Source organism: Leucoraja erinacea, chromosome 30 (genome assembly GCF_028641065.1).
Source record: "Leucoraja erinacea ecotype New England chromosome 30, Leri_hhj_1, whole genome shotgun sequence".
NCBI classification, from domain to species: Eukaryota; Metazoa; Chordata; class Chondrichthyes; order Rajiformes; family Rajidae; genus Leucoraja; species Leucoraja erinaceus.
Genome location: NC_073406.1, coordinates 7,203,215 through 7,216,587, shown reverse-complemented (window position 1 = coordinate 7,216,587; position 13,373 = coordinate 7,203,215). Strand labels below are relative to the sequence as shown.

The 13,373-nt window shown below is 42.2% G+C and overlaps 1 protein-coding gene across 4 annotated transcripts in view; it reads left to right on the top strand.

The window, feature by feature from the left end:
- The first annotated feature begins 1,127 nt into the window (after positions 1-1,127).
- LOC129711591 (chromodomain-helicase-DNA-binding protein 5-like) overlaps positions 1,128-13,373 on the top strand; it is a 70,251-nt gene continuing 58,005 nt past the window's right edge. For 3 of the 4 annotated variants that reach the window (XM_055659328.1, XM_055659329.1, XM_055659326.1), the window contains exon 1: positions 1,128-1,658. In XM_055659328.1, coding sequence (XP_055515303.1) covers positions 1,598-1,658 — 61 coding nt within the window. In that variant the 5' untranslated portion in view covers positions 1,128-1,597. The remainder of the gene's footprint in view (positions 1,659-13,373) is intronic. The other variant, XM_055659327.1, reaches the window with a different exon arrangement.

Below are 13,373 nucleotides of genomic sequence, written 5' to 3'. Positions count from 1 at the left end.
TGGCTCGATTGTAATCATGTATTGTCTTTCCGCTGACTGGTTAACACGCAACTGTACCTCTGTACATGTGGCAATAAACTAAACTAATCTCTTGGTGTTCAGTACCAGCCAGAGACACATTATTGAAGAAAGAGACCTTTTAGAAACCTTTCAGGGAAGAAAATAAAACTTTCACTGTGTTTTAACTTTATTTATTGGGAACTTAAGCAGATAAGCAGCTTGCCTCGGTTGATCTGTGAAAAATGCGTTAATTGTAACATTGAAATCAACTATCAAAAGGCAAAAGCTAAAGATGAGCAGGATGAGAGGAAGAAGAAAAGCCAGTCACAACATTTAGTTGCTTTAGGTAAAATGAGTTGTGGAATAGGTTATTGAGAAAACACACTGGCAGGTTCAAAAGGTAGTTTGATGCTTTCATAGAGAGTAAAAGGATGGAAGATTATTGTGATAGGAGGGTTGGGTTGTTAGGTTGAGTGACTTTGCAGTGTAATATTCCCACAAGTATCAATGGCATTTTCCTGCAATACTCTAACTTAATCCCACTATCCATTAATCCGACCTTCTATGTGCCAAATGTGTAGAACATTTTGATCACACAATTTGGTAAGGCAGTACCAAAAGTGACTTTTAATTCTGCAACAAATGAGGTGCCAAAGTTAGTCATAAATGGCACATATTTTTTAGGAATGATAATTAATAAAGGATAAATTGCAGTAAAAAAATAATGTAATTCATTGCTTTTGCTAATGATCTGAGAGAAATATCTATTGCACTTTTGACTCCTTCCACTCTCAATATTTTCTCTGAGAAAATCTCTTGCTGATCTGCCAAAGCAACTTGGCAACCTAGTTTATTTCCAGTAAGATGAATTCAGTTATTTGCACGATACGTTTAAAAAAAATATATATATATATATATATTTACAGTACCCAGCACAGACTGTATATTTAAACCTTCGATATATTTAATCAGAAATGTGTGTGCTCAAAAAAGGCAAGGTGAAAGTAATTGGGTAATATTTCATGAGTGATGTGCAGAGGCACCAAAACTTTTTTTCCCTCCTTCACTCACTCCCTCCCCCCACACACACATTCTAAACAGACTACTAGCACCAAAAACTGGTTAACTATTACCATAACTAGCAGGTTAGGGATAATTATGGGATGCATGGTTACCGGGGCAACCAGACGAGACGTCACAACTGGGCATGTGCGTTCCAATTTTTTCTCTCCCCTCTTTCTGTCTTTTTTTGGATTATTTTCAGGCGGGGGGCTGAGGAGATTTTTTTTGTTGGAGTGTGGCGGCCATTTTTCCACCTCACCCTGACAAATCTGTCAATATAGTCACTCCATCCGTTCCTGTCCTCCCTAAACAAACCCAATAAGGGTTCCCTCCTGCCTTTTATTCATTCAGTTTTTTTTTGTTAAATAGCCTCCTTATTTGCATTTAAAAAAATATATATGTATCCTTCTCAGGATTTTTTCTTCAATGTAAATTTTCTGTGACCCCCCCCCCCCACCCCCCCCTCTTCCCAACACCTTCCTCTCTCTTTAAATACACACGCACATATATATATATATATATAACTTAACATTCAATGATGCCGGCATCTTTTGGCAATGAGGAGGACGGGATGGAAAACGATGAGGGAGCTCCAGGTAGGTGCTGATGAGGTTCTCATTAATAATCATTTTTCTGCTCAAGTTGGCGGCGTTCAAAAAAAGGGGAAGATGAGACTAATAACCAGGCAACAGCCCCCTATTCTACGTTGTAGATGTAAATAAGAGCATTAGCTATCCGGGAGTAACTCCAGCCCCGGAGCAAATGCGGACAAGTTGAGGGTTCGGCCAAGCCCCGGAATGTCTGCGGAAGCCCGGGCCGCGGGAAGCCGAGATTCGGGGGCTTTTCCTCGGTCTCATTTGCAAGTTGTGTTGTGCCGGCCGGCCGGCCTCCGCTCCCTCAAGCCGCTGCCGCCGGCACTTTGTGCTCGATGCCACCGACCGATGACAGACAGGGCACAGGAGCCAGTTACGCGACTGATGCATACGCAAGACTGATCTTTTGTTTTTTTTTCTCGCTAAAATGTCCAGATCCGCATCTTTAAAACGGAAAGTGGCCGTTTAAAGCAGCGCAATTTATATTCACAAAAATAAAAGAGGAATATTTACCAGGGCCTGAATACATTGTCAGAAAATGTTAATTGTTATGTTTTCGTATTTTTTCTGAAACTCTGTTTATTTTGTTAATTGATTTTAATTGCTCCATCTTACGTTGATCAATGGAGCAAACAGTATTCATATCTAAATTGAAATGTATTGTTTTTTATAGTGCTCTAACCTGTGATCTTATTTTTAATCCGCCACCTCCACCAATAATTATAAATTAACATTGCGTTGACATTTGCTGCAATTTTTACCCTCGATACATGCCTGTCTGATCACACATGCATGCATCATTGTTTTTTTTAGTCTCAGGATGCAAATTATTAATCCCAGTACTGCTTTTAATTTTAGTGATGTTTTACTTGTTGCATTTACTGGGTAAATGAAAGGATAAGGAGGAAACAATTTCTGAGGATATTAGTTGTGGTGATAATTTTGGAAGAATGTTTTAATGTTGGAATATCGCACCGTTAGTTACAAATTCTTGCATTGTGTTCTGAGAGAGGAGTTTTACTTTTCAAGAAAAGTTCTGCGGCCAACATTTCTGGGGTGGCTAAGCGTTTGGGGTTACAGTGAGAGAGAGATTTGTGGTGTGTTTTGCCCCATTAGCTGCCCATCTCACCCCCTCTCCCTTGAAGTACAAATATTATTCAAAGCAGGCCTATTATGACGTCACAAAGCAGGCTGCAGCCTACCCTGCTGGTGGTTGGAGCCATGCCTCCCCATTGGCCCGCAGAGTAATGCCCGGCTCTGTGATAGGTCAGTGGCAGAGGTTAGGTTGAGCGGCACTGAATGTAGCAATTACTTGTATCCAAAAGGCAGAAAAAAATCTTTTGTTTTAGCTGTTCTCTCCCGGTCGGGATCACCGATGCCGCTTGACCCTGTCGCTAGGGAGTACCAGATGCTTTTAAAAATGTCATTTTTATATTTTCTTCTGTTCTACCATCCTCCACACAAGGTGATGAGATGACTTGTTAATATTTCGCCCAAGCCTCAGTTTTATTTAGAACCAGTTGCCAGGAGTGATGTGTGTCGATGCGTGACTGCATGCAGGAACCTTTCCACACCCACACATGTGCGCAGAAATGCATGCACATATAATCAGACAAGAACATAGGAGCAGGCGATATGATTCGGAGTATGGCTGATGTTATTGTTGGCCTTGGCTTCACGTTCTGGGCAGTCCAGTGTAAGTCTTGATTCTGCTACAGTCACAAAATCAACTAACATAATCAAAGACTTGTCCCACCCAGGCAGGGCATTGTCAGGCAGAAGATAACAGAAGCTTGAAAACGTGCACCATCACCAGATCAGCTTCTTCCCCTCTGTTATCAGGCTTCTGAACAGCCCTTCCAAAAGCTAGGTACTGTCCGATTCACCTCTACCCCATTGTGGACATTAGACTTTGGCTTTGGAACTGATGCGCTACAATGCTAAGAACTATATTCTACACTTTGTATCTTTCCCTTTGCTCTACCAATTGTACGAGTTTGACTTGATTGTATTTATGTATAGTATTATCTGATTTGATTGGGTAACATGCAAAACAAAGCTTTTTGGTGTACCTCGGTATATGTGACAACAATAAACCTAAATCTAAACTTACCTCAGCCTTGAATACATTTAATGATTCTGGCTCCACAGCACCCTGGCCAAGAATGTCAAGAATGGACAAGTTTCTGTGGGAAAAAATATTGCTTCTTGGATCTGTCCTAAATGAGCTTCACTTTCTGTTGAGACTTTACTCCCTGGATCTGGATTTTCCCAAGAGAGGAAGTGTTCTTGCAGCAACTAAAGTGACAAAACCTCTCAAAGTCTTGCAGACTTTGATGAGATCACCACTCATCCTTAGAGGGCCAATCTATGCATTCTTCCCACGTAGATTTACTTGATTGATTCCAATACAAGCATCTAATTTCTTAACTAGAGAGACTAAAACTCTACCCAATACTAAGGTGTGGTCACACCCAAGCCCAGTACAGATAGAACAAGACCTTCCTTCCATTTGTACTTTAAATCTCTAAACTAAACTTATAAACAACACTGGACTCCATACCAGGTCAACCAATTTTTATTCCATTATAATATTATTTTCAGTATCATATGTCTTTGTGTGACACAGCTGAATATCTTTTGGAAATTTAAAGGAACTACATCCATCTGTTCCTCTATAACTAACCAGCTGGTAGAAAAGTGGTTTCCCTGCTTAATTATATTAAGATTTTCTTTGTGTTCTGTCCGCACTTCATTCTAATGGACACCAACAATGGCCTATTGTTTTCTGCTATCCTTCTGCCTTCTTTTTGGAAAGTAAGATTATATTTGTGGCTTTCCAATCTGCAAGAAACTGCTTAAAATCCAGGGAGCTCAACGTCTATTTCAAAGTAATTGGTTTCCACTTTTATTGGATGTTCTAAAATGTTTTGTAGCCAATTTGAACTCATTTGAACAGACTCAATGCCTTAGGTCAATGACCTCTAATCAATTAGCTCTTCAGATTATAGATTATCTCGCTCTACAGATGCTGTCTGACTTGCTGAAGATTTTCAACATGATGCTTTTATTTCACATTATCTGTAGTATCTTGCTTTCTCTGAATCATTGAGAAATTCAGCATGGAAATAGACTCTTTTGCCCACCGAGTCCACAACGATCATCAATCGCCCATTTACACTAGTTCTCTGTTAGCCCACTTTCTCATCCACTCCCCCCTACACACTAGGAACAATTTTACAGATGCCAATTAACCTATAAATCCGAGGTTTTTTGGATCATTGTAACCTCTCCTTAGATTATTGTAATGGGACTTGTTCTGTTCATAGGTTCTGGACTTTCTTTAATGTCTCGTTCGAAACCGATATGAGCTCAATGGTCAGCATCTGCTGCTCTGAAGAGCTAGTTTGTATTTTTGTGCTGTGAACTTGAAGCCATAATCTTTTCCCTTGAAAAGAACTGTGTTATTAACTGACCCACAGTTGACACTAAGAGCTATGTGTGATCAGGAATGGACATGGTACTAATGATAAGCTAAACAGTTTGACTGTTAACTCTTCTGAATTGGTTTCTTTTGTTTTGGCTTTAGTTTTTTTTTATCCAAATGGTTCTCATTTCTACTCGTGCAGGCTTTGCATGTTAGTTAGGTGTCTTACACCGGTAGATATCTCTCATTTTCATCAGTGGCTATTTTAATGAGCTTTGTGAAGTATGAGCATTGTTCACTTATCCCTACGGCCTGCAAAATGTTGTGCTTGCAAAAATAATTTTAAACAAGTTTACCAGCAGCGTAAAGGTAAATGGCAATGTGAGTAGGATAAGAGTAAGAATTACACTTCAAAGGTATTCACAGCAAAAGGATTTCATTGTAAGTGAGTGAGAGGTCATTCACTTTATTGGATCAAAGGGGATAGATCAGAGACTAATGGTGAAATTGTAGAAATGATGACAATTTATGTTTATTGGAGTTTTGTGTATTCTGTTATAAACTAAGGTTGTTGGTAAAATTGGACAAAAATAAGGGATGTAGGTCAAACATGAGCAGATTGGACTAGTTTAAATTGGGCATCTTGGGCAGCATTGTTGAGTTGCACTGAAGGACATGTACATGCTGTATGTCTGAGTATAGATTTGTGTCACAATTCAGTTATTTCATTCGATGGAGCAAAAAGGTTTGAGGAGTTTAACAATCTGTTCCCATGCCTACATTTTCTATAGATATATATGTGTCGATGTAACTTATGTCCAGCACATAATGGACTTGGTCCACTATTGGAGGGAGGAGATGCTACAGTCATGGAGGACATTGATGAGACTACAACTGGAAAACTGTGCATAGTATTTTGTTTTTTTCCTCCTGGTGGAAACCTAAGATCCTGCGCAGTGTGGATACGACGAGGCTGTTGTTCCATGTGTGCGGGTCTAGGAACTATATAAAGGTCTGGGGTTGACTATACCCGACATTTCATGCAACACTCTTCCTTAAAGGTTAATTGAAGAGGAATTTTTGGATATTTTGAAGGCAAGGGAGATAGATTCTTAATATGGAAGAGGACATGTATTTAAGGTGAAGGGGGGAAAATTTAATAGGAATCTGAAGTGTAATGTTTTCACACGGTGTGGTGGGTGTATGGAACGAGCTGCCAGTGGAGGTAGTTGAGGCAGGTACTGTTGCAACATTTAAGAAACATTTAAACAGATACATAGATAGGACAGGTTTAGAAGGATATGGGCCAAATGCAGGCAGGTGCGACTAGTGTTTAGTTTTAGTTTAGAGATACAGCGTGGCATCTGGCCCTTCTGCCCGCCAAGTCCGAGCTCACCAGCGATCGCCTTGTACACTTAGCACTATCCTACACACTAGGGACAATTTACAATTATACCAAGCCAATTAACCTACAAACCTGCATGTCTTTGTAATGTGGAAGGAAACCGAAGCATCTGGCGAAAACCCACGCGGTCACAGGGAGAAAGTAGGACTGGCCAAATAATCATTTTAATGAACCATCTTAAAATTACTACAAATGTTTAGCAGTGCTGTTCCAATTGTTTGTTCTTGGTTTCAATCACTGCATTCTCAATGGTCATGCTTTGCGGACTCTGTTTCTATCACTCCTGAAGCTGACTGAACTGCTGATTGCCTCTAGTATTTTGAAAATAAAAAGCAACTGCAGATGTTGGAAATCTGAAATAAAATCATAAAATCCTGGAAACAACCAGCAGGCCAGCATCTGTGGAAAGCGAAACATTCTGACAAAGGGTCTCAGATCTGGACTATTAACACTGGTCCCCTTTCCGCAGATGCCGACTGACCTGCCGAGCTTTTCCATGCATTTTATGTTTTGTTTTGTATTTTCATTATCTGCAGAGCAATAGATAGGACACATGGTGCCTGTTTGGTCGTGAGTAGTCGGCCAAAGAGTCATACCTTTTTCTGGTCACCGCTGGATTTTCAACATGTTGAAATATTTCGGCCACCTGCTTGCGACTATGACGGGTGTCGGCAGTTGCCGAAAAAAATCGCGTAAGTGGGACAGGCCCTTTAAGGAGTCTTTCACCCAGAGTAGGGGAATCAAGAAACAGAGGACATAGGTTCAAGGAGAGAGGAGAAAGATTTACTAGGAACCTCAGGGGTAAGTTTTTCCACAGAGAGGGTGTGGGTATATGGAACGGGCTGCTAGAGTAGGTATCTTGAGTACATATATATGTTGCTATAAATGTACTATAACTACATTTAAAAGCAATTTGGACAGCTACATGGACAGGAAAGGTTTAGAGGGGTTTGGGCTAAACACAGGCAGATGAGAGTAGTGTAGATGGGATATCTCGGTCAGCATCGGCAAGTTGGGCCAAAGGGCCTGTTGCTGTGCTGCATGGCTCTGCCACTGTATTGTTATTGTGCTGGATGTGCCAGGTGTATGGAAAATGGTTTGCCTGCCACGATTTCTGGCAATTGAAGAAAATTCAGATTCAGATTCAGAAATTTTAATTGTCATTGTCCAGTGTGTACCGAAATGCATTTACATCTCCCTTGAAGAGCCATAGCAAACGATTTGTCAGTAAGTAAGGTGGATTGGCAGTCACCGAGGTACAAAATAAAAGATTGTGTCCTGACCATAGGCTCCACCCTTTCAGTAATGTCTGTCAGGAGGCAGACACAATAGTGGTGTTTAAGAGGCTTTTAGATAGGCACATGGATAGGCAGGGAATGGAGAGATATGGTTCACGTGCAGGTAGATGAGATTAGTTGAACTTGGCGACATGATAGGCACATACATTGTGGGCTATAGGACCTGTTCCTGTGCTGTAGTACTCTTCGATGTTCACTCTTGCATCCCTTCTGCCCTTGTTATCTGAGTGACGTCACATTTCCAGCATATTCAATTTGCTTTTTTATACCATTGTGAGTTGTGTAGCCTGTTATCCTCAAAGATGTTTTTGACGCCAGTTTTTCCCATCAGTATTATTGCACAAGGAATGCTGAACCAACGGACAAGATGGGTATTGAGGCTGTTTCCTCTGGTTGAAGAGTCTAGAACTGGAGCGCTGGGTTTCAGAATATGACACCAGTTTTTTGGGGGCTGGAAGGAAGAGGGATTCCTGTATTTAGGAGAGTTAATGATGTTTGGAATTCACCCTCACAGAAATCTGTGGTTGATAGTTGTGCATTTACGAAAGGTGATCAATCATTTATATGGGGCATAAAGGATAGGAGAGGCTTAGGTTGCAAAGGACAGAATCAGTGTCTACGTCAGTGGATGGTGGCAAAGGCTTCAAGGGGCCCAGGGCCTGCTCTGTTTTTTTTTGTGCCGTACTATATTCCCAGGTGATGATTCGCTGACTCGTCAGCATTTGTTCCCCACTGGCCCTGAGTGATTTCACCCTGAAGAAGGGACTCGTCCTGTTCCTCCATCACTTTGTGTTTTGCTCAAGATTCCAGCGTCTGCAGTTGCTAGCGTCCCCAAAGAAGACCTACGAGGGTCAAACCATTTTGATCATCTCAGTGAAACCTCTCGAATAATGAAAGGCCTAGATGGAGTGGATGTGGAAAGGATGTTTCCAATAATACGAGAGTCTAGAGCCAGAGGGCACGGCCTTAGAATAAACAGACATAACTTTAGATTGGCGATGAGGAGGAATTTCTTTAGCCAGAGAGTGGTGCGTGTGTGGAATTCATTGCAATATGTGACTGGAGGTCAAGATATTTGACATTTTTAAAGTGGGGTTTGATATGTTCTTGATTGGTATGGATGTCATAGGTTCCGAGGCTAAAATCGATCAGCTATGATCGAATGGCAGAGTAGACTCGATGGGCTGAATGGCCTATTTCTGCTCCTATGTCTTTTGGGTCTTAATACTCTCTCTTCTGTCTCACTATTTTTCTAAGATATGTATAAAATGTTTAGGTCACGTGTGCATCAACAAATTGAGATCAAATGACTGAAGATAGCGTGCTTTACTCTTTTAAATTTACTGATCAATACGTTCAGCTACATCAGAGTCCAGCGCAGCCACATTAGATTAATTATATCGGGCAGCACTGAAGATAATGCGTTGCTGTATTAGCGATGGCCATTTTGTCGGCTCAGTTGCGAAGTGAATCTGTGCAGGATAAATGTGGCTCAACCTCGCGGTGATTCGCCAGAAACTGGCTTCACACGTTGTCGTGGTCTAGAGAGATTTGTCCGGGAATGACGGAGCCAGGATTGTACACGGGAGAAGCGCTTGCAACTGGCAAAAAAACAGGGATACATTATGTTCTGTTTTGTTAATGTTCTTTGATGTCCACAATCCGACAGAACCATCTTGCCTCCTTGCGTGGGGCTAATTGGTGTTTGGAGATTTCAATTTAAAAGATTATTAAACCATGGAGTGCTACAGCTGCAGAAAACAAACGCACTGGTTAGTCTGAAGGAGGATCTGACTGAAATGTCATCTTTCCATATTCTCTAGAGATGCTGCCCAACCTGCTGAGTTACTCCAGCACTTTGTGTCTTTTTTTGTAAACCAGTATCTGCAACACTAGTTAACACTAAGGGGAACTTGCGGGACTAGCATTTAGACTGGTGACAGGGTGTGGGGGGTTAGCGTAATTAAAAATAGATCCGGTGGAGAGGGTCAGGAGTTCCTGGTAATCTGTAAACTTGGTCTAATGTTACAAAGAACAGATGACGTACAACTTTGTTGTCAAAGTGGAAACTCCCCAGCAAGGAGGCGATGGACTGAACGGTCTCCTTCAGTCATAGAGTCATACAGCACGGAAACAGGCCCTTCGGCCCAACTTGTCCATGCCAACCACAATGCCCCATCTAAGCTGGTCCCATTTCCCATTTGGCCTAAATAGACAATGGATGCAGGAGTAGGCCATGTGGCCCTTTGAGCCAGCACCACCATTCAATGTGATCATGGCTGATTCATCCCCAATAAGTACCCCGTTTCTGCCTTCTCCCCATATCCCCTGACTCCGCTATCTTTAAGAGCCCTATCTAGCTCTCTCTTGAAAGTATCCAGAGAATCGGCCCCCACCGCCCTCTGAGGCAGAGAATTCCACAGACTCACCACTCTCTGTGAGAAAAGTGTTTCCTCGACTCCATTCTAAATGGCTTACCCCTTAGTCTAAATCTCTCTAAACCTTTCCTATCCATGTACCTGTCCAAATGTGTTTAAAACTGTTATTGTTTATTGATATTAATTAAATGTGAATAATTTAAGTGATTTAAATTTTTATGTTTCCTTGATGTCAATGATGCTATGCATTGAACCACTGAATTGTGTAAAAGACAATATGTTTTGCTGATGTGGAGGAAGGAAATGCAGCTGCAGTCTGAAGAAAGGTCTCGACCCAAAACGTCACCCATTCCTTGTACCCAGAGATGTTGCCTGTCACGTATTAATGAGTTACTCCATTTGTGTCTAGCTGCTTTGCTGGTGCCCTTTCGTGAAGGAAATTGTCCATCCTTTCTTTGTCAGTCCAATAAAGGAATCCAGACCTGTATCAAAGTAGTTCGCTTCTGACACAGCATACAGACTTAGGGGCAAGTTGAGTTGTGTAATAAATGCTGGCCAAGCCACTGGCATCCACATTGGGTGAGTGAGTAGACTAAAAATACCTTAAATGAGAACTCTTGAGTTTCCAAGATTATTGATGAAGTTTAAGGTTGGAACAAGTAAGTAAGCGAGCAGGAGTCCTTCAAATGGCAACTGAATGGGAGAATTGTGCTCTTCTTTAATTGAGTTGCAGTTGGCCAAATATTTAAAGGAGAATTCAATGCCACAGATGTGGTTCTTGATGTGTTTGATGCTGAGGAGAATTGTTTGTTTCGGTTTATTATTGTCACGTGTACAGTGAAAAGCTTCTGCATGCTGTCCAGTCAGTTGAGCTAATGCTATACATACGATCACATAAATACGAACTCAAGTATTATAGATGGAGCAAAGTGCAAGATACAGAGCGCAGAATATTAATCTCAGCAACGCAGCGGGTCAGTTCCATTATAAAGTTTAATGTCTGCAACAGGTTGGAGGTGAATCAGACAGGATCCTAGCATCTGGAAGAGCTGTTCTTAAGCCTGATAACAGAGGAGAAGAGGCAGTTCCTGACGAGGTGCACACGTTCAAGCTTCTGTACCTTCTGCCTGACGGGATTAGGGAGAAGGAATGACCAGGGTTGACAAGTCTTTGATTATATTGGCTGCTTTTCTGAGGAAGTGTGAGGTGCAGTTGGAATCAATGGTGGGAGGACTGAGCTACATCTACAACTCTTGTGTCATTTCTTGTGGTCTTGAGCAGAGCTATTCACAAACCAAGCTTTGATGCAACCAGACAGTACGCTGTCTATCATTAATCTGTAGTAGTTTGTGAAAGTCATTGGAGACTTGCTAAATACTCCTCAGGAGTAGAGGTGTTGGCTGTCACCTCATTGTGGTTGTTCCACGACAGATCTTTGGTAATATTAACGTCAAGGAAGTTGAAACTTTCAAACATTTCCACTTCAGCACCATTGACTCTGATTATGGCGGGTTCTCCATGCATGCTTCCAGAAGTCGATAAGTAGCTCCTTCATCTTGCTGACATGGAGGGAGAGGAGGCTATTGTCCTGACACCATGTTACTTGGTTCCCCATCTCCTTCCTCTACTCAATCTCATCGTTATTTGGGATCCCACCCACCACAGTGGTCTCGTCTCCAACCTAGTAAATGGAGTTGGAGCCGACTTTGGCTGTACAGTCGTAGAGTTGTACAGCACAGAAACAGGTCCTTCAGCCCAAGTTGTCCATGCCAACCAAGATGCTCCATCAAAACTAGTCCCATTTGCCAGCATTTGGCCCATATCCCTCTAAATCTTTCCTATCCATATACCTGTCCAAGTGCCTTTTAAATGTTATTTTTTTACCTGCCTCAACTACCTCCTCAGACAGCTCATTCTATATATCCACCACCCTCTGAATGAAAACTTTGCCCCTTGTGTTTCCATTCAATCTTTTCCCTCTCACCTTAATCTTGGGTAAAAGACTCTGCGTTCACCTTATCAATTCCCCTCGTGATTTTGTAAAAATAAAGTCATGAGTATATAGGGAGTACAATAATGAACAGAGAACGCATACTTGTGGAACACTGGTGTTGAGAATAATTGTGGAGGAGGTGTTGTTACCTATCTTCACTGATTATGGTCTGTGAATCTAAAAGTCGAGGAGCCATTGGCAGCGGGCAATGCTGATTCCTAGGTCCAGGAGTTTGGAGATGAGTTTGGATGGGCTAATGGTGTTGAAGGTGGAGCTATAGTTGATAAACAGGTCCCTGTCCAATCTTGGCGTAAGGACACATGCAATTTGCGCATGATGATGGCCCGGTGGCACTGAATCGATGAAGTGAGGGTTGGTCGGGCCTAGCCAGATACCATTGGATATCCTTCCACCACCGCTCTGTGCAGCTGGTATAGGCTGCACTCGATCCACTCACCTGGCTGGCGTTGGGCCTCCCGCGGCCGTCTTCATCAACACCAACACCTGTAACCACTGCAAACGCACCGTATTACGCTGTGTAGGATATAAACTGAACATCTGGGAGAACTGGGCTGAGCGGTGGTGGAATTTGAAAGAGAGACAATGTGCTGGAGCGACTCAGCAGGCCAGGCTGCATCTTTGGCGGACATGGACAGGTGATGTTTCGGGGTTGGGACCCTTCTTCAGTTTCTGATCTTTACTGTACCCCTCCTGTGAGGGAATGACGGTGCAATGGAGGAGCCTTGCTTTGTATCCACGTCTCCATCATAGGAGCAGAATTAGGCCATTTGACCCATCGAGTCAACTCTGTCTTACTGCAGCTCCCCTGGCAATGTTTGATGGGACAGTATAAAAATGACTATTCTCTAACTGAAGCTGTCTCTGACAATGATCAATGTTGCCCTACAGGGGAATAAAGTCTATAACTCTTTTTAATGATTTTACTGCAGAATTCAAATACAATTTATTTACAATACCTGGCTGACCCTTCTTCAGTCTGGGTGATTTTCCATCAGTGTAGGGAGGATCTGCAGATGGTGGTTTAAACCGAAGACATACGCAAAAGGCTGGAGTAACTCAGCGGGTCAGGCTGCCTGACCAGGTGATATTATTAGTTTGGATGTTCAGAAGCTGTTGATAAGTTTCAGGGGGACCCTTGTAATCAGGGCAATGAGCCCCAGTAACTAATGCCACCCAAACTAGCTAGACTGATGACT